The sequence below is a fragment of the Nycticebus coucang genome, chromosome 1, assembly GCF_027406575.1.
Source record: "Nycticebus coucang isolate mNycCou1 chromosome 1, mNycCou1.pri, whole genome shotgun sequence".
NCBI classification, from domain to species: Eukaryota; Metazoa; Chordata; class Mammalia; order Primates; family Lorisidae; genus Nycticebus; species Nycticebus coucang.
The window spans coordinates 37,937,987-37,959,101 of record NC_069780.1 but is presented as its reverse complement, the minus strand read 5'-3'; the positions used below and the strand labels follow the sequence as shown (position 1 = coordinate 37,959,101).

The 21,115-nt window shown below is 48.5% G+C and overlaps 1 protein-coding gene across 3 annotated transcripts; it reads left to right on the top strand.

Annotated features, from left to right (window-relative positions):
* Positions 1-712: 712 nt before the first annotated feature.
* PITX2 (paired like homeodomain 2) lies at positions 713-20,780 on the top strand. Of its 3 annotated transcripts, XM_053566538.1 has the most exons (5): positions 993-1,348; positions 5,195-5,250; positions 5,732-5,869; positions 16,859-17,064; positions 19,525-20,780. In XM_053566538.1, the coding sequence occupies exons 2-5, from the start codon at positions 5,205-5,207 to the stop codon at positions 20,086-20,088; spliced, it is 954 nt and encodes a 317-aa protein (XP_053422513.1). In that variant the 5' UTR covers positions 993-1,348; positions 5,195-5,204; the 3' UTR covers positions 20,089-20,780. The 3 variants fall into 3 exon arrangements, with proteins under 3 accessions (XP_053422594.1, XP_053422513.1, XP_053422432.1); XM_053566619.1 differs by lacking the exon at positions 5,732-5,869 and having other exon boundaries at positions 713-1,348; XM_053566457.1 differs by lacking the exons at positions 993-1,348; positions 5,195-5,250; positions 5,732-5,869 and adding an exon at positions 14,930-15,985.
* Positions 20,781-21,115: the final 335 nt, after the last annotated feature.

Sequence of the window (21,115 nt, the reverse complement as noted above, 5' to 3'; positions counted from 1 at the left end):
CCCACTTCCATCCTGTGCAATTTAATATCATCCTCACCAGGAACCTTAACCTCGTCATTTTAAAAAATGAGATATCCGTGACCCGGGGTGAACTTGTTGAGTGTAGGTACAGCGGCGGAAATTCTAGACTCTATGAGCGTCCGAGCCTTGTCCAGCGCAATGCCTGGGTGAACACCGGTCAGCCCGCGGCCGGAGCCCACCTGCGCCGAGACACCCGCAGCGTGCGTGGTCCACCCGCCTTGACCTCAGGCGCTGTGTCCCAGTCGCGCTGGGCCAAACGTCCCGGCCTTTCCCTGCTTACTAGCCTAGCTCACCCGCTTGCTCTGGGCCCTCTCTCCGCAGCTCTGCCCGTTTTTTCCAGATTTCTTTTAAGTCATCCTCTCATCCCCACCCCGCCCACCTCCACTCCCGCCTCCTGTGGGCCCCTTAATTCCCTTCCCCCCACCCCTGAAAACCTTCTTTGCTGTGACCTCTTCCTTCAACCCTGCAGGCCTAAAAGAAGGTCACACACGCATATTCACACCCACACTCCACGCACCTCGCCCCTAAGAAACCCATGCACACTGTCCTTTGTTCCATTTCTTGGGCCACTTTTCCGGTCCCTTCCTCCCTGCGGGTCCTGATTTGCTCCCCTGGGGTACATGGCTGCTTCCCCGAAGCCCTAACCCTCTCCTTCTGATATATTGGGGCTCAGGGGTTGACACAGATTCCTTTTTCTTCTCCTTCATCCCATCCTCCTTTCTTGTCCTCCTTTGCACCGTGGGAGCGCGTGCTCCTGCAGCCCTCTGGATTCCAGTCTAAGTGCCCTGCCCGGCTCCCTCTCCTTCCTCTCTCCCAGGCTGTTTCTCCCGCTGCCGACTCCATTGCCAGCCCCAGCCGGCCTCTGCTTCCCTCCCCTGCCTCGCTTCCCGTCGCCCCTGCGCGCTCCCCCCGCGCTGGTCCCAGCGCAGTGCTAGCTCCTTGATCGCCCGCCGCGCAGCTAGGCTCGGCCGCACGCCCGCGCGCCACTGTGCAGTGGAGTTTGGTGGAATCTCTGCTGACGTCACGTCACTCCCCACACGGAGTAGGAGCAGAGGGAAGAGAGAGGGATGAGAGGGAGGGAGGGGAGAGAGAGTGCGAGACCGAGCGAGAAAGCTGGAGAGAAGCAGAAAGAAACTACGAGTGACGGCTAGATTTTAGCGGCCACCGCGCACCCTTGGACTCCTTCGGAACCTGGCACCCTCCGGAGCCCTGCAATCCTCTCCAGCCCGGCCTTCGGGCGCTGGCTGTGCAGCCCGAGGTTTAGCTCGCTGGAAATCGCCCGGGGAAGCAGTGGGACGCGGATACAGCAGCTCTCTCCCGGTAGCGGGTAAGTGGAGGCCATCTCTCCCGCAGGGATGTGAGATAATGCGATTCTGGAAATTTGTTCCACTTTGGAGAATCTTCACCGTAGGTGATTTGTGGCTGTCTGGGCAGTGTTTCCCTCGAGGTAACACAGTTGGCAAACAGACCTTGCAAAGTTGGGTTTCTTTCGTCCCTAGTCAGAGGCACTAACAATCTACGGGGTGCTGAAGTCTAGTGGGAAGCCAGACCCTGGCTGGCATTTAAAACGAGGTATCTTCCTTTAAATCTTGGTGCCAACACTGCAGGGACAAATCCTTAGGCTGTGGATTAGCATTCTCAAGATAAAGGGCTGGGTACAAAGTTTCAGCTACTGGAAGATTAGCCCCCTTCCCATTGTTACCCATTGGAAAAAAAAAAAAAAAAAAAAGAAAGAAAGAAAGATTCCATCTTAACTGGAAGTTAGTGACCTCTCCGGGCCTAAGCGAATTACCTGGGACCCAGGCCTGGATGCCCAGCTCCCACAATTGCTTTGGATTATAACTCGTTTAAATTGATCACCAGTCAACTCCAATCTTGCGCTTCAGACATTTTAAATGAATCCTGAGGATAGAACTATTTTCCAATTGGCAACTAAGAAAAAAACTCGATTCTAAACCTGAGAACAGTTTTCCTCTTTTTATTCCAATCCAATCACTATGCCTTCCTAAGCAATTTAGAAATCAAACCATCATAGGGTGATGTGATTTATTACTTTTTTATTCAAGTATTATCTTAGTAAAGCAAACTAAATGGAGAAAAACGTTTTAATTGGTGCATTAAAATAACAGGAATTCATATATTCTAAAATATTTTTTGAAAAATTACTCTGGTTTAGACAGATTTCCTTGCATTCCTTTTAGGTCATTACTTGCATATTCTAAAATATTTTTTGAAAAATTACTCTGGTTTAGACAGATTTCCTTGCATTCCTTTTAGGTCATTACTTGGAACAAAAGATGCTTTTGTATCACAAAGTATCATTTTAGGGGGAAATCCATCTAAATTCAATTACCAACACTGTCAATGAAGCAACACACATAAGTAAAATAAATTGAGAATTTTTGCTAGTCTAACATAAAATAAGCATACAAGATTTCAGTAATCAAACTTTCCTTAAAAATAAAGTAGCCATTAAATTTATGAAATGTTTTACCTCATCTCAGCAAAACTACACTAAAATTATTCAGGTGCTTTGTTCCTTAAGTTGAGTATGTTTGTCGTCAAATGTTCTTAAAACATTGCTCCTATTAATTGGTTTAAAAGAAGGCTTATGCATGGTAAAATACAGAAATGCATTAAGCAGCATTTTAATTTCCTCAAATGATTACCCACTACAAATTAATTTACTGGCTAATCACACCAATTTAGTTCATTTGAAACATATGTTCTGGTGCTGTTTATTTTTAAACTCTCCATTAAAGGTTTTGTTATGGGGTAACATTGTGAATGAGAAGGGGGAAATGTGAACAGATTTGGAATTATTAGAACTACATTTTTCCTCTAATTTTCTTTTTGTGGCAGTCATGAGAAATTATTTTAAAGCAAATTGTTTTATTTCTTAGGGCTTGCCTGCCTGCCTGCCTTGCCTATGTGGTTCCTGGTGCTCCACTGGTTATGTAGTGCTTTTTTGCATGCACACAATGTAAAACACATTGGCCTAAACAATATTGCCTGGCATATACATTCCAAGCAGGACATGAACTTTTGCAGGGAGAACTACCTCCCATCAAAAATGTCTCCCATCTCAATTTGTGAGATTAGCCATAGAAGCCAGTCCCCAAGTCTGGCAGCCAAATTTGTCACAGAAGACTTGTCTTGACAGGCCAAGCTAGTTTAAGGCTCTGCAGGCGGGAATTGGAGGTCCCTTTTAAAAAATTATCTTCCTTAGTTTTTAGAATCAATTCTTCTAGTATGCCTGAACATTAAATGAAGCATAAAATGCAGGATTCAAGGCTCATTTTGACTGCAAAATAAACCCCAAGTCACAAGGACATGTAGGAGTGAGCTAAGGAACATGCCTTGACCTTTTTTCCAATCCTTAAGAGTGGAGCTCCATGAGTTCTTGGAGATTTGTTTTGTATTGCTTTGTTTGGTCTTCAGCATTGGGCAGGGGGGTGGTAGGGGGGAGAATGTGTAATAATTGACTTACTTTACACTGAGAGGCCCAATCTTTTCTTTTGTATATTTCATTCTTTAAAAAAATAAAAACTATTTGCAGTTACCATCTGCAGTGCTCCAGCTACCGCCTAATAATGCAGCCAGTTCAGACATATAAAAAAAAAAAAGATTATCGAAATGATGATGACATGCAAATTTCTCCTGAAATTACCATAAGTAAACATTTGAAGTCTGGACTAATAAAATCCCATCTGTGTTACTTCATATCGAGTTAGTAGAAAGCTGTGATAATGAATTTTGTAATATCTCACGAACAGACATCTCAATCAGGGACTAATCCTGTGATTTTACTGCAGAATCACTAAATCTGGAGCCGCCAAACTGCTACTTCTGGGCCCACGGGCCCACAAGGATGAGATCTGTAGAGTCCCCGCCCGAGTCCTCGCTATGGGTGGGGGAACAGCCTGGCGGTCCCCACTCTCGGATCCCCGGGACTTAGCCCAGGCGGCTCCTCCTCTAAGCAGCGACCTTGGCCAGGGTACCCCAGGGCTGGGCTCTCTTCAAGAGACGCCCGAGAAGCAGCGAAACTTGACTCAGGCCACAGGCAGGCCTGAAGCCCTCTGCCCTGCCTCAGCCCCTCCGCCAACCTGGCAATGCCCTCTCCCACCCCATTCCTGCACCCGCGCGAAGTGGCCTTCTGGTCGCCTGCTTCCCCTGGTTAGCGTAGACAGAGGCAAATGCGGAGATCCAGGGGGCCGGGAAGCCCGGAACCTTCTTTATTTCTTCTGTCTTTAAAGCAACCTCAGCTCCTCTACCCAGCCGCCTGAGCCCTTTCCAGACCCACCTCACCTCTTCCGGCTTGCCTGTGGGAAAGAAGGGTGCCCGCGTTAAATGTTTGACTTGCTGCGTTGTGATTGGAAATCTGAAAAAGATTTGGCTTGCCAGGGAAGGAAAGAACTGCTCCAGCAGTTCTCTCAAAGCTATTTCTCCGTCCTGGGCGGGCAGTAAACCCTTCAGGGACGGTTTGCTCCACTCTCCTCAGTCTCGCTCAGTCCACCTCGTTACCTCTTCCACAATCTTAAATCATACTTTAGGATAAATAAATGGCCGGGTGAGTATCTCCAGGGAAAAGTGTGGCTAAATATGGAAAAGTGGCTCCTGATGCATGAGAAGCCCGAAGTCAGCTCGCTCCTGGAGCACCCTAGGCCAAGAGCCCACCCCACCCGTTTCAGAATTACAGAAAACCGAGAGCGACTGCATAGAACAAATTGGCTCTGACGATCTACAAATGTTTACTGAGCTCCAACTAACAGATAAGCACGGTGCTAAATGGTGGCCTTTGCACACAGCTCCCCCAAAAGAAAAGTTCTTCCCACCCACCCACCTGCCTTCTGCCTGTGTTCAGACGGGCTCTTAACTCGCGGCACAGACACCCCTGAAAGTAGTCCTGCTACCTCTAAACGCTGACTTTCTCGGCCTGTGTGACTCTGAAAGGAGACCACTCTCGGTAAACACTGCAGACGTCTTGGACCCGGGGCTAGGGTGGAAGTGAGGCGGCGCAGCCACAGGCTGTCAGGTCTGAGAAACACACTCGAAGCCACATAGTAGGTGCCCAACAGCTTGCGACGTCGACCGCCCACAGGTAGTGATCCCCTGAGCCCTACGCACTGGACGTCCGCCTCGTCTCACAGCCCTCTTCTGTTCTGTTCTGCAGATATCGGGGAATGGAGACCAACTGCCGCAAACTAGTGTCCGCTTGTGTACAATTAGGTAAGAACCCACTTCTCTTGGCCGCGCACATGAGGGCTAGAGAGGGCATTGGCCCCGCGGCGAGGCCCCGGCGAGGCCCCAGCGAGGGGCGCTTCCCCGAGGGGCCTGCGTGGGCAGGAAGAAAATCAGAACCAGGACGCGGTCGCTCCTGAGGCGGGGGTTTGGAGGGAGAGAATGGGGAAGGGAAGGACCTGGAAAATGTGGGAGCGTCGCGCCACGTCCCGTAGCCCCTGGCCTACTTTTCCCGGCTGGACCCGAGGGCAGCCATGGAGGCTCAGAGAGAGAACTCCGTCCTGCTCTGAGTTGACTGAGGGTCCGGGATACAGCAGTGCCTTTCGCTCTTCCTCTAACTGGGTCTTTGCTCTTTGTCCCTCTTTTTCCTCCGTCCTGCCTCGGCCCCCTCTCCCGCCCCCGGCTCCTATCGGCCGCTGTCCCGGGCTCTCTCTGCACCGCACGTGGGGTGGGCGCGCGCGCCGCCCAGGCGTGCAGCCGGCGGCCGTTGAATGCCTCTTCTCCAAAGACTCGGAAATCAAAAAGGTCGAGTTCACGGACTCTCCCGAGAGCCGGAAAGAGGCAGCCAGCAGCAAGCTCTTCTCGCGGCAGCATCCTGGCGCCAATGGTAAGGCAGGGAAGAAAGCGCAGGCCGCGCGCTGGGCCCGGCCTCTGGGACTCTGGGCCTCCAGTGAAGCGCGAGTAGGCGACGCTGCCAGACCCGGCACGCCTGCTGCTTGAACTTAGACACTTGGCCTCTGGGTGGGACGAAAAGCAGCTGTCCCGGGAACATTAATTCCTTTCCCCAAATTATACTGCACTCCTGAGACCCAACACCTCTCCCTCTCCCTCTCTGCCTGTGGTCTGATCCCCAACGCCCGCCCCAGCCTACCTCGGTGCCTCCAGCTGGCGTGGAAAAGTGGTCCAACAGCGACCTCTGTCGCTCACTATATCCCACTGCGCGCAGCACGACCAGGACCCACCCGGTCCCTGAGGCTCTCCGCCATGCCCCACCCAGGCTGTGGGTGCAAGGTTTGTAGCAGGAGGCAAGTACAGGAAACTTGTGTAGACTAAGGTTTGCTTTGGCTGGACAGGGGCGGGGCGGGGGCTGCCAACAGCCCTGCTGAGCCGGAGGCCAGCAGTTGTGCTCTGCAGCCCAGGGTAGAAAGGAGTATGCGCCCCTGTGGACGCGAACCTGCCTGCTGTGCGTGTTGCCAGGCGTCGGGTTTTGGTGATGTTGCTTGATTGGCTAGTTTCACTCGGGATGAGTCAGGGGACATTGCGAGGCAAAGTCTGCAGGCTTGTGTAAAAAGTTAAAACATCTCCAACCCTCTCCAACCTTCGCTAAATTGAAACTTGCCCTTTAGTATTGTGTCTATGTATGTATTTATTTATAAGAGGGTGGAGACTTCTGTGGAAATACTTAAGAAACTTAAATTTACTGTTCCTCTCCTTTCTGGGTTTTCTAGGCTTCATAATAAATAAGTGCCTAGCTGTAGGAGGTTGTTGACTTTTGATAGTGTGAGGAGATAAACACACACACACACACACACACACACACAGCCTTTGGCCCCCAACCTCGTTCCTTCCGGATTAAAGTGTAAGGCTACAAAGTAATACGTGCAGGAGAAGGGGCGATTTGGAACCACCGCCAAGTAAACAAACCGCCTTGCTAAGAAGAAAACAAAGGCCCTGCGTAATGGCTTCCCAGTGAATCTGAGAGAAAAGCATCATTTGCTGAAATAAAACGTCTAAGGTGATCTGTAGCTTCAGGGCCCGGACCCTGCACTAGGTCGCGAGTTGTCCTGCTGGGCCAGTTAAATGCTCACTTGTCTGGGATTAACCCCCCGGGGTTAAATGGGGCAATGCGAGATAACGTCGGGTGATTTCTGTCATTAAGATTGTGTTAAATTCTTCTTCTGTTTGATAATCGGTCGTAAAAATAAATTATTAGACCGGAGTATGTTTGGGATATGGTTAAAAATCAAGAGTAGGGACGACTCCCGGGGATAATGCTTTGTGCGGGCTCAGCCCTGGCTCCCGCCAGACGAGAGGAGCTCCCCAATCTCGCTTCGCTCCGAGCGGTCCGGCCGCGGATGAGCTGAGACTGGTTTCTTGTTGAGGTGGGAGCCGAAGAGTCGCAAAGTCTCTCTGTCCTCCTGCTGCTACTCTCCACCCGGGTTTTATTGAGCCGAGGGATGGTTTCTGAGGACAGGTGGCCTCCCTATGAGCGGAAGGAGGCATGGCTCCTTCGAAGAGAAGCCCACAGTGGGGTGGGCGTCCTCCTAGGTGGGCAGCAAGCGAGGAGCCCTGTTCTGGCCAGTCCCAGGCACTGCAAGAGCCTCTGGGCGTTCACTTTTGATAATTAGCGAATAAAGAACTAGAAATAATAAGCGATTGCTTTCTTAGCCGTTACTTTCAGGCCAGGATTACTTTAGTGCACGTGAAAGGCTCTTCCCCTACACTGTCAATACATCTGTTTTTTACTTTTTGGACAGAAGAGAAAAATTGCTGCCCTAACGTATTTAATGCCATTATTTAAGAAGAAGCATGTAATGGGAAGAAATGCTGAAAATCTTGATTTTGTTGGCTTTTAGAGAACTAGCTGACAGAAAAAAAAAGTCTGGAGTGGGCAAAGCTATAGCATTGCTGAAGCAAAATCGCCTTAGAACCCTTTACTGCTTCTGAGTTAATTTATGGAATATGGAAATATCTGGCTACAGCCTGCTCTTAAAAGAATATATTCGGATTTTTCTTCCTTTTTTTTTTTTTAGTTTATCTTTGCTTTTAAAATGAAAAAGTTTACAATAACAAGCAATTTTTTATAAAGGTGATGGTATTCTATCATTGACACTACCCCCACCCCCCAAAATATTCCGCGTTCATGTTAAAAGATTGTTTGAAAACGCTCTGAAGGTAGCGTCCACCTCTGGGATAACCAGTTCTGCGTTTCCAGAGAGGTCCCTTCCTCTGCCACCCATTGGGCGGATCCCCACCCTGCCTCAAATTCAGAGTAGAGAGGCAAGGTGAGGATGACTGGAACCCCGAGGTTTGAGAGAGAGTAGAGGGGCATGGCTGTGCACCTTGAGTGAGCCAGGAAGGAAGGAAGGAAGGAATTGGCAGGTTAAATAGCCAACAGAAAGAAGGCTCAGAAATAGAACGTTCCCCTAGAGTAGAGGCCCTTCGCTTTTCTTGCTTTGGGAGCCCCAAAGGGAGCTTCAGTCTTGCAGAACTAATGAAATCGCCTTAACCTAAAGGAAGAGGACAGACTGACCCTACCGTGTCCGTGACAAAAGTTTCGGGGAGGCGACTCTAGGTTCTGGGCTAAAATCGGACAACGCTGCAGCCCCTTTGACCCTGACACCCAGCTTTGCGTCCCGACGTGGGGCGTGTACTTCGGCCGGCCTCCCCCAGCAAAGCCATTAATTTTTAAATAGCTTTGGAAGAGTGGACGGGCTGAAAGTGTTCGGCTCCAGCCTTCGGGCGTGCACAGACTTCCTTCCCCTGGGAGGGAAGTTCCGTGGCCCCTTGAGACACCTCTAGCCGCAACGCACGCCTCCTAGCGCGCAGGCAACTCGGCCCCAGTCTTCTTCAGAGGACTTGGGTTAACCCGCCCGCCTCAGCGATCACAGACCCTTCCCGGCCCCCCAGTTCATTCAACCAGCAAATGTTTGCGGAGCACATACTATGTGGGCTCCTAATACACCCCTTCAAAACAAATAATCTAGCTTTCCTCTCCCCTTTAAAGGGACTTTAATGCTAACACATATTCCAGCGAAATCAGGAGACCGCTCTAGCAAAATGCAAAATGGCAGAGTGTGGGATGGTGATGCGGCCCTGAGCGTTCTCAGAAATGAGGGAATGTGCAGAAGACCGGAAGCACTGACTGTGGCCAGGGGACAAATGACAGGTGCTTGCCAAAGCGGGTATGAGACTTGAGGAGAACGCAACGAGAGAAGGGAACTGGGAAAGGAGAGGAGTTTTCCCGGTTCAACCTTGCCTCACTCCGCCCCCGTCAAATCTGCAGTTTACTGGCAGAAGCTGCCTCCTTCTGGCTTTGTGGGGTTTTTTCCCCAACAAGGAAAATTGTACCAGTTGTCCAAAGGTAGTCAGTCCGGAGGATCTCTGCCCGTAAAGGTGGTGTTCCTCTCTACTCACGGTACCCACTCAAAGTTTCTTAAGGCTGGTTCGGCTGTTACTCCGCACCGCTCGCTGTTAATATATGCAGCAGTTGTTAGAGCGACTCCGGGGAAAAGGAAATGTATAACGAAAGCTTATTCGTGAGCAGGAATATACTAATGGAACAATCTGATGTCTTCTTAATCCTATGTAAAAAGCTTTGTCGTCTTCCTAATATTGACTGAATGGGTAATTAATGGCTCTTCATCTAGGCGAATACCCTGTAATCCAAGATAGGCAAAAGACAACAAGCGAAGGTAGAAGACAAAAGGCCCAACTGCAGCCACATTCTCTCCCCCCAACCCCCAGGGTATCTGATTGGGAAAGTATTTTTCTCAGAGGAGAAAAAGGCAGGGAAGAGAGGGTATACCTACCGTGTAGACTAGACTTAGCCACAGCACCTGGCCGTCCAAATCAATTCTTCCGTTCTGCCTTTTCCCTTCCAGTCTTTCTCTCTGCATTTCTTCCACACGTTATAGTCCTGACCAGCACCTTTGCCCCTAAGGTTCCTTCTTTTTTTTTTTTTTTTTGGAGATGAAATTAACAAAAGATGAGCAACACACAAGGTCCCCAAAAGGCTCAGCAATGAATCAGGCTCTTTTCTGATCCAGGAGACTCCTTTCTTTTTACAATTCAACACATAGCATCTTTGAGGACTAAGGAAATTGGGACACAGGGAAGAAATTAATAGGAAGAGATGGTGCAGGATTGTGTGTACCGTGTTAAAGGGTGGGCAGGAATGACAGAGTCGACTTCTTTGTGACATCAGACAGGAAGAGTGCCCAAGATTCTACCAGCGTGTTTTTAACTGGCTGACATTTTAATTTAAACCTTTGGAAGAAATATATTTCTTGGGTTACTACAATGAGGTGGGTTCCTTTTTTCTTTTTCTTTTCTTTCTTTTTTTTTTTTTGTCAGCTGACAGCTTTTAAAATATTATTTCGCTAGGGAAATAAAAGCTTCATCTCAGATTATAGGTGGGTATTTTTGGATTTATGTGATTTATGGTCACCATGACAACTAATGCTGAATGTTAGCTACCAGTATGTCTGGGAGAGAGAAAACAGAAAGAAAGGCGAGCAAGAGAAGTAGAAACGGGATAGACATGAGCTGGAAAGGGAGGTAAAAAGAAAAGAGAGGAGCGAGTTCTAATCCAAATGTTGGGTTTTGTTTTCTTTTAAGTGACTTCAGTCAGCCCCTTACCCCTTTCTTCTTCCCAGGCCTATGTTTAATTTCTTGTTTTCTCCCTCTCTCCCTTCTTCTCTTTCTTTCCTCCTCCCAACACACATTTATACTTTCCCCTGCTCTTTATTTTACTTAGTTCCATGAAAAGTTGCTTTCTAGAGTTTCATTGCGTGCCTAGTAAAAACTAGCACTAGCAGGCAGATGTAAGAAGGCATTAACTGTGTATTGGTTTAGTGCTTTTAGCAAACTCCCTCTCCTTTAATCCTCTCTTCCAGCACCAGTGCAGAGAGAGATCTACCTACCACCACCACCAAAACACCCTTCCTTTAGCCAATTACCCCAGAACTCAAGCTGCTGAGCAGTTTCAGCTTATGAAACAAAAACTTAGGTACCATTTGCAAGAACCCAGAGTTTGCTCAGTATATCTACAGACTTCGGATTCAGAAAGAGTCTTATCTTTTACCAAACCAGCACTTTTATTCCATTTAGGGAATGGGGGAAAGCCATAAAGAAGCTTTTAATTTCTGAGTTCTTTTTCATGGCTATGGGCAGAGCTAGATCCTTTCCAACTTGGTTTGTGTACATAGAAAAGCCGGGGAGTGGGGGGAGGATAGAGGGGAGGAAGGAACACTTCTTGGGCAGGGTGCAAGGTCTTCATCTGACCTCTGCGCCTTAACACGGAGCGCGCGCACACACACCCATCACGTGGCTTCCAGCTGAGTCCGGGCGGGCCCAGTCCTTGAGCTGGCCTGGGCCCGGCAGCACTCCCTCCACTCTACGACCTGACAGCTCAGAAAGACATCTAATTGAGCCATCTTCTGGGTGAGCTCTGAAAACAGATTCTTTCCAAAAGTCGGGAATCGCTCGGTTGCATCCAATCCCGTACCCGGCTGTCGCTACCTAGACGCTGCCATGGCCAGAGGGACTTTTCGCAACTAACACTAACGAGTGTGAAATTAAATAAGACTTTAAGACTGGTAATCGGTAGCAAATACCAGCTGAAAACACGCCTGAACCCGTGTCACATATTTCCCTCCTTGAGGGTCTTTCTTGGAAAGAATAAAACCAGAAAACCATGTTGAGAGGACTTCCGATGTCTTCCAGACTCAAAACCTCAAAACCGCACTAGGCTTCCTCTCCCTGCCGCTCGGAAGCCATGCAGCACCTCTAGTTTCTCTGCGCGGATCACGCTGATTTTTTTCTGTATTGAAGGCTTCTGTGATGGAAGCTCAAGTCACAGTAATTTCTAGAACCAATCAAGAAAAATTCAGGTGGAGATCACAGTAGTGGTGAACTCACAAAATATATATGATTTCTTGGTTTATCTGTATGCTCTACCGGCGCACCTACACGTCTTACATCGGTTAATGCTCCAAATTCCCACCAACACATCTAGGAAGTTTTCACAGGAAAGCATTTTTTGGTCCTCCCCCTACACACCTCTTTTTTCCTTATCTAGACTTTTTATGTGTATGTCTTCCAGCTACCCGTGGAGTGGATATTTTTGGGCCTACAGAAGAGTGTTACCCAATTAGGGCTGCTCAAAGTGCTAAAGTGATCAGGAGGTTAGGAGAATGTTGAAACTCCTGCCGGGGAAATGCAAAGAAAATCCATACGTTGAATCAGTTGCTTAGAGAGCTCCTCTGTGTGTGTGTGTGTGTGTGTGTGTGTGATAGAATGTTTGTGAATATATATGTATACATAAACACATGGCTTTGGTTTTACTTTAATCGAAATTCTCTAGATAATTGTTTTATTCTCACTTGACTTCAGTAGATCCACGCAAGTTAACATCCTTATCCTTATAGGCTCATAGGCTACCTGGAGATTCCCAAAGTCTCCCACACTTTGTCACCATGAGGAGCTGTCATGTGCCCTTTAGTTTTTCAACCACTTGGGAGGCTAGTTGAAGTCCTTCGTTCCTGTATATTTGCTGTGATGAAAGTTCTGTGAGGAGAGCAGAGCCACTAGAGCTTAAATTAAAAGTCTGTGCTTTTATGAGAGATGGGCTTAGAAATCCACAAGGCTCCATAGAGCTTCTCAGCTTTCCACAGTAAGGCATTTTGAAAAACAACTCAAATTTCCAAAAAATTGTGCAGCTCTAGGGATTGAATCTTGAAAAAGAAGCAAGGGGGGTATACAACTACAGTGGAGAATTTTTTATTTCTTTAATGTGATGTATTCTTTTCATGAAATGAAACTTTAAAGGGCATAGTTTTGTGGGGACAACAACTATATTGAGGTTTGAAAGAAGAAACTGGAATATGATTAGTAAACACATTGGGCAGAAAAGAGCTGGATTTATATTGACTTAGTTATAGGTCATTGTCTGGAAGTGCGATGGGAGGAAATATTTACTTTACACATATACTTTATGATCTTGGGGGAATTAGAGGAAATTCAACAAGAAAATGGCTAGAAACATTTAAAACCCTTATTTAAAAGACTTAAGCAAATTAGAGTCTTATCAGATTAAAAACCACTACAAATGTAAGAGCATTGTCTTCAGTGAAACGCTGTGGGGTCTGAGAAGAAGATTCTCCACCAAATCTCAGGGATAAAATGCATCATTTAAGCACCAGATAATGAGCAGAATGTAAATTAATTTAACCTTCTTTACTAACAGGCTGCTGGTATAATATGTATAATTTAGTGATAAGATTGCAGGACCTAATGTAGCTGGATCTGTGAGCCTCAGCTAATGTAGACCTGTCACATGTGGATGTGTTCCACTCTGAACAGGTGTGTGTATGCGTGGAACAGGGTGAATGGGAATAAAAGGTTAAAACCAGAAATGCTGATTTGAAACTTACTATGAAAAAAGTTCCCCCTTCTAGCTATATTCTTCTTAAAGTAGGATGATACTGGTAAGGAAGAACTGAAAAACAATTCATTTGGTTCCTTGGAATGTTCTCAAGCTGTTTAAAATAGGAGAAGAGTTGTAGATAGGGTTGGGATGGTGCAGGGCAAAGGAGAGAAACAGAGCTTACAAATATATTTGTAGTCTGCTTGATCCACTCTGTTCCAGACCAAATATGTTTCCCAATCTTGTGAACAAGGACAAGGAGGGAGTTTTCTGAAGATACCTCACATTGACATCGCAAATCATTGACTGTAATGTCAAACAAATACACATTCGGGCATGATAACACTAACTCCACAATAAAACAATCGCCAGTGCAGAAACCCAGGGGAGATTAGTTTGTACTCTCTGGCTGACCTAAACTGGGGACAAAAGGACTTTCAAAAATTATTTTGAATATGTTTGGATTTCTTTCTTTACTGTCTTTGGAAATCAAATTCACTTGGCAATAGTGCTATAAAGTGTTGATGTCCCCAAAGGTGATTCTTTTTGTTTTATATAAATGAATAAAGCTTTGCTTTCCTTAGTTGGGAGATCTTCTGGGCTTTCCCTCCTTAGCCCACACCCTGCTGCTTCTGCTTGCTTGGACTTTAATGATTCAAGACAGCCTTGAGCTGCCTAGGAAAAGAAAATGACTGTTAAAAAGTATCCTTGAAATTGGTTATTTGGCAACATTCTTAATGGTATGAAAATTCATTAAAGCTTTTTTTATATAATTAGCTCAAGGTTGTTGATTCTACAGGCTTTATGGATTTGAATCTGATTGATAATAAAGTAAACAAGAGCATCGAATTTAAAGCATGGCTCTCTCGGGTTAGGACAAGCTTAATACAGTGTACAAGGAATTTGAAAGATCTAGGAAATGTGTCTTAATCGATGTTAAATAGAATGGATAAGCTTTCAGCATTTTGAAAATGCTGGGTTAGGGTTTCTATTCTATTGTGTGTTTTCTGTCTGGGGACTAATAAGCATCACAGAGAACGTGACCTGAGGAGATTTTTTATTCTTTTATAAATCCAGAGTGAACCACCAAACAGTTGTTAGTTTAAAGTCAAGGCAATTTTCTTTTGACGGGTCCATTTGCTTCTCGATTTCTAATTCATTAGCCTGCCTTTTCGGGGCTCTGTCTTCTTAGCAATTAAAGTAAAGCTTCTTCAGATTAGCGCGGCATTCTCTTGACAGGCTACTTGGAAAATTTAAGATCGGAGAGATGATTTGTTGGTGTTTTTCAAAATTTTTAGTTTTAAGTATCATGTCTCCTTTTTATACTGGGGGAACTCTTGATTGGAAAGAAAGCTAGTGAGACACAAAAGGTAGGGACCCTGCGTTGTTGATTAGTGTACCTTTCAGCCCTTGACCTTTCAGCTCTTTGCTCCCAGCCTCATCTCTCCGCCTACGCCTCCTAACTAAAAGCCGGATCGCTTTGGCCAGGCAGGGCCAGAACTCCCAAGAGCTGGCCGGTGTAGACCCGGCACAGCAAGGAGTTGGCCCCGCCCCACGCAGTTGATAGGTGCAGACAGGACAGTCCCTCCGCCGCGATTCGAAGCCTCCTGATTGGTGCAAAGTCACGTCACTCCCGCCTGGCGAAGGGTCTGGGAGGAGGCAGAGGCGGAGAGGGATCCGGAGGGCAGCGGCAGAGTGACGTCTCCGCACCAGGAAGCCCGCCTCTAGTTTTAAGATGTTAGGCCAAGAGGGAAGCGCGGAGCCGCAGATGTGGTCCGTGGCTCGTCTGGGTGCCTGGAGCTGAGCTGCGGCGAGGCCCGGCTCCAGCTCGCCGGCCCGAGGGGGTGTACGAGTGCGCGCTGCGGAGGGCGCGCTTGGAGGCCTAACGTGGCTGCTGCCTCCACAGGGGATCTAATATCAGCTACCTGTCCCTGTCACTCTTGACACTTCGCTGTCAGGGCTGCTGCGTGGAGAGGGGAGGCGGGCAGAGCGCAGTCAGCGTTGGCTTTCCTTATTGGAGGGGTTCTTGGGGGGAGGGAGGGAAGAAAGAAGGGGGTCTTTGCCCACTCTTGTTTCGCTTTGGAGCTTGGAAGACTGCTCCCTAAAGACACTCCGAGCGGTGCCTGCTGACCACATCTCCAGGTCTCCGTTTGCCCGCTGACTTTCGACCTCCGGATTCTTTCGTTTGAGACTTCCAGAGGAGACTGGGGAGGCTTGGTTGGACAACTCAGCGGGGGTTGCGTCCCCTGGCTGCACCCCGAGGGGAAACTCCGCGCCTAGAGTGCGACCCGGAACGGGCAGCTGCAGCAACTGGGGCTCTGCGGGGCACTAGCCCAGGAGTGGTAGAGCGGCGCGCTCCCTCGTCCATGAACTGCATGAAAGGCCCGCTGCACTTGGAGCACCGAGCAGCCGGGACCAAGCTGTCGGCCGTCTCCTCGTCGTCCTCTTGTCACCATCCCCAGCCATTAGCCATGGCTTCGGTCCTCGCTCCCGGTCAGCCCCGCTCCCTGGACTCCTCCAAGCACAGGCTGGAGGTGCACACGATCTCCGACACCTCCAGTCCGGAGGCCGCAGGTAAGGCGCCGCGCCGCCCCGCGGACACTCCGGCTCAGCAGCCTCGCGCCACCCCGTCCCTCTAGCCCCCGAGGAAGTCAGCCCCTCCAAGGGGAGTCGTGGTGGGAGTGGTCGTTCTGGTAGTTCTTCCGGGAGCCGGACTTCTGATGCACTCCCGTCTCTTTAGTTCTACCTCGACTGGCCGGGCTCATGGGACGCGATCCGTGCGAGCAAATCTGCCGCCCTCTCTATTCCTTACCTGGTTTCCCTTCTGTTTATTGGGTCACAAAAGTTCCAGCATTTAAATTCCAGGACTTCAGAGGCTGCCCCACCTCTGTCTTGTTCTCTGGGCTTTCAACTCTGGAGGAACTCTGCTCCCCCTTTGGTTAGACAAGTTTGTCTGAAACTACCTAGAAATGCTTTTAGCGAAGGCGCATTTTTATTTAAAGGGCCGGCGAACTTGGGTGCCTAACCAAATTCCCACATCTGCTTTTCCTAGTCTCCTGAAACTGCATCGAAATCTGACCTTTCTGTTGGGGGGGGGTCCGTAAAACACGCGCGCGTGCGTGTCCCGGGAGATTTGGTGTGTCTGAGCAGAGGTGTATAAATATACTGAAAGAACAGGCTATAAAAGTGAACGTGCCGCTGCAGTGAGATAAACATGTAAATAAAACGTGCAGCACTAGGGGATGGGGGAGGAGACCGACGGGCGCACACACCCACACTCCCGTCTGCACACCCCACAGACGGAGCGCTCCCGGCGGCTCGGAGCTGCGGCTCACACATTCCTGCCTGCGCCGGGCAGCCCTTCCACTGCTTCTGCCGCCGCTCCGGTTGATACTCGCGATTGTAGGTGGGCATGCTGATGGAAACTGTCGTGTGTTTCGTTTTCAGAAAAAGAAAAGAGCCAGCAGGGGAAGAATGAGGACGTGGGCGCCGAGGACCCATCCAAGAAGAAGCGGCAACGGCGGCAGCGGACTCATTTTACCAGCCAGCAACTACAAGAGCTGGAGGCCACTTTCCAGAGGAACCGGTACCCGGACATGTCCACGCGCGAAGAAATCGCTGTGTGGACCAACCTTACAGAAGCTCGAGTCCGGGTAGGAGCCACGAGGGAGCCTGGGAAGAGTTGGGGGAGGAGGTTGTTAAGGTGCAGGCTCTATAGATCAGGAGGGAGCTGGAAGGCAGCTCCGCCCCGGGAGGGAGCAGCTTTGCTAAAACCGAAAGCCTCTCCGCCCTCTGGGTTGTGAGATTACAGCTCCCCATTGAGAGACCCGCAGGGCTCCCGGGCCAGCGCGGTGGCCTGGAGCAGCCCCGGCTCACTGCCTTGCCATCCCGCGCTCTCCCAAGCTGGGCCGCGTGGACATTTCCCTTCACTGGGCATTGTGTTCCTAACTTGCCGTCCTCAGACAAGAGCTAATAAAATCCCTCCTAGGCCAGAAGCAGCGAGCAGGCTTCAACCTGCGCTCTTTTAACAAGGAAAACTCGTCAGAAACACTTAGGGGTTGGCTCTTCTGGGAAACTTTCGTGCCGGGCGCGCCAGGCCTAGCCCCGCTTTCTCTCTCTCTTTGGCTTGCCCCATACAGGGCCTTTGCGGAGTTTTTTGGTCATCCAGGTCTCTCCCACACACTATTCCCTGGTTTTGTGATCTTTGGAAGCAAGGTTTTAATATACAGCAATTATTCTGCCAGTCCTCTTAGAAGAAAAGAAAAAAATAGAAAGATTTTTCTGTTTGATTTATTTATCTTCTCTCAGAAGTTGAACTCTTTGGAAATCAATACATATACCCCTCTTAATTATAATCATAATTTTATAAAAAGGGCTTACCTTAACTTTGTAGCAAGTCTGTACTTTATGGATTGGCAAAAATGAGCTTAAATAAATTAATAGCAACGTCTTGGTTTATGCTGGTTGGTGGGAAATTCCAAATTTGTTAGCAGTCTGGAAGCTGAAAACTGGAGGATTTGCTCAAGCAGCATCTGGAGGCTTTGCTGTTAAAAAATAAAAGTGCTATGCATAGAAAAATGAAGCCCCCAGTTTGAGCAGAGAAAGCAAAAAGAAAAAAAAACAGATAAAAATAATAAAGACCAAATTGCCTCCCAAGGCAGAGGGAAGAGAAACTCTGGATGGCATCTGTGCAGGGTGTGGGGCTATACTGGTAGATAAAAGAGCCTGTATGAAGTCGGAAATGGTTTTAGTTTAACTGCCCAGAGCCAAGGTTCCAGCAGTGGCCGCGTGGTTTTGCACAAGGTCAGTCCTTCATTAGCCCTCTTGTGGATGTCAGGGGACTGGGCCTCGCACGTACTCTTCTTTCTTGGGCAAAGTTTAGATCCTAGGAGAGAAATGACGAGTAATTAAAATAAAAACGCAATCTGTGAGTTTTCTGGAGTCCTTCAAAAAACTTCTCCCTCCCCGTGGTTCCGCAGCCGCTCCCTAGTCCTCTATTGCCGTGGTGCAGGGCTGTCCCTCCATCTTCCTTCTTCAGGATGGCTGCCTGTCCAGCCAAGTGGAAGTGAGGCATGCTTTATATTGCGGTTGTGCAAAAAGGAAGGGGATAAAAAGGGAAATAGAGGAAGAAGGAAAAAAGGCAGACTAGTCGGCGGGTGGAAATGTGTAATGTGAAACATCACCAGTGTCAGCTCAGGCCTCGCTCCAATACACAAAAGCCGCTGTCTGGAGCGATGGGCAGGCCTGATGTGGATTGGGAGAGGGGTTGCGGCGAGGCCACAGGGCTTGGTTGGGGGCTGGCCAGCCGGAGCTGCGGCCAGCAAAGCCAAAGGAGGCGACTGGGTCCTGTGGAAGTTGGGTCCTGCAGCACTGGCCTGGCCTAGGGTGGGCAGAAGGCTAGAGGAGCAAAGGGAGAGATAATCTGCCGACCAACCGGTTCTAAAGTTCCCAGAGTTTTATATGCCAAGCTCCTAGAGTTAAGGAGTTGACTCCCCGGGAGGTGGTCTTCTGCTTATTATTTGGTTGTTTTGCTAAGCTGGGAAGGGAGTCGCCATGGGGCCCTTGGAGGGAGTACTTCCAAGGGGTGGAGGACAACGGGAAAGCTTGAGAGCGAAGGGAGAAGCTGTGTGGGGAGAGAATGGTCCTCTGCTGGCCTCCCAGCCCCTTGTCCTCATCACTGACTCTGTGGCTTTGGAATGGAAGCAAGTTTGCAAGGTGGCCGAGAAGGGTTGGGCAGAAAGCCTACTTGCCCGCGTTTATTTTACAGTAAGTGTTTTTGGACCCAGAGAAAAGCCTGGGTTAGTGATCAAGCTGGCCGCAGACCCCTAAGCGTATGCTGGGGTTTGTGGCGAAGCTCAGAGTCTCAGCTCTCAGGCTGGAGCCGCTGGGCCTCCAGTGCTTGGCAGAGACTGGGGCCGGTAACTGAGTGCAGGCTCTGGCAGCTTGTGGAGAGGACTCCAGGGAGTGTGGTGAAGCGAGGCGACCAGGGTGTGTGAGTGGGAGCGCTTGGGTGTGTCATGTGGGGTGTTGGCCTCTGCTGTTTTCCCAGATCGAGGTTTTTATTAATTCGCGCTGTGGAATCTGTTTTGCTCCTTTGCCCCAACCGTCCCCAGGTTTGGTTCAAGAATCGCCGGGCCAAATGGAGAAAGCGGGAGCGCAACCAACAGGCCGAGCTGTGCAAGAATGGCTTCGGGCCTCAGTTCAACGGCCTCATGCAGCCTTACGACGACATGTACCCAGGCTATTCCTACAACAACTGGGCCGCTAAGGGCCTCACGTCGGCTTCCTTGTCCACCAAGAGCTTCCCCTTTTTCAACTCTATGAACGTCAACCCCCTGTCATCGCAGAGCATGTTTTCCCCGCCCAACTCCATCTCGTCCATGAGCATGTCGTCCAGCATGGTGCCCTCGGCGGTGACGGGCGTCCCGGGCTCCAGCCTCAACAGCCTGAATAACTTGAACAACCTGAGCAGCCCGTCGCTGAATTCCGCGGTGCCAACGCCCGCCTGTCCTTATGCGCCGCCGACTCCTCCGTATGTTTATAGGGACACGTGTAACTCGAGCCTGGCCAGCCTGAGACTGAAAGCAAAGCAGCACTCCAGCTTCGGCTATGCCAGTGTGCAGAACCCGGCATCCAACCTGAGCGCTTGCCAGTACGCCGTGGACCGGCCCGTGTGAGCCGCGCCCACAGCGCCGGGATCCTAGGAACGTGCCAGGTGGGCAACTCCGCCCTTGAAAGACTGGGAATTATGCTAGAAGGTCGTGGGCACTAAAGAAAGGGAGAGAAAGAGAAGCTATATAGAGAAAAGGAAACCACCAAATCAAAGAGCGACCCCCTTTGATTTCAAAGGGATGTCCTCAGTGTCTGACATCTATTACTACAAGTATTTCCAACAGTTGCAAAGACACACACACAAACGTTTGACTGGATATGACATTTTAACATTACTATAAGCTTGTTATTTTTTAAGTTTAGCATTGTTAACATTAAAATGACAAAGGATGTATATATATCGAAATGTCAAATTAATTTTATAAAAGCAGTTGTTAGTAATATCACAACAGTGTTTTTAAAGGTTAGGCTTTAAAATAAAGCATGTTATACAGAAGCGATTAGGATTTTTCGCTTTCAAGCAAGGGAATGTATATACTAAATGCCACACTGTATGTTTCTAACATATTATTATTATAAAAAATGTGTGAATATCAGTTTTAGAATAGTTTCTCTGGTGGATGCAATGATGTTTCTGAAACTGCTATGTACAACCTACCCTGTGTATAACATTTCGTACAATATTATTGTTTTACTTTTCAGCAAATATGAAAAAAATGTGTTTTATTTCATGGGAGTAAAATATACTGCATACAAATTGGTCTGGATTCTTTCTGCCCACCCTCTGTCACCTGGCCAGGGAATCCTAGTCACTGCCTCCTAAACAAACCAGTCCTCCTTCCTGCCTAGTTAAACATACAAGGCAGCAATACCTATTTAAATTTGGTAGAAATAAATTATAGCCACTCATCAGAAACTAAAAAGGAAAAAAGACACTTCCAGGGAGATAAAGGCTGCAATGTCTGGTCTTGTCTATGAGATTTTTCTTTGGCTTAAACCCAAAGGGTTCTATTATTGCTAGCAAATAATATATAAAAAAGAAAGAAAGAAAAAAGAAATTTAGAAAGTATGCCAGCTTGGAGTGACTCTCAA

Bases quoted from the DNA above. Each gene is read 5' to 3' on its own strand.
- PITX2 (XM_053566457.1), top strand. From the start codon at position 15,778: ATGAACTGCATGAAAGGCCCGCTGCACTTGGAGCACCGAGCAGCCGGG. The intron at 15,986-16,858 runs GTAAGGCGCCGC...TTTCGTTTTCAG, and splicing joins CTCCAGTCCGGAGGCCGCAG to AAAAAGAAAAGAGCCAGCAG. The intron at 17,065-19,524 runs GTAGGAGCCACG...AACCGTCCCCAG, and splicing joins TTACAGAAGCTCGAGTCCGG to GTTTGGTTCAAGAATCGCCG.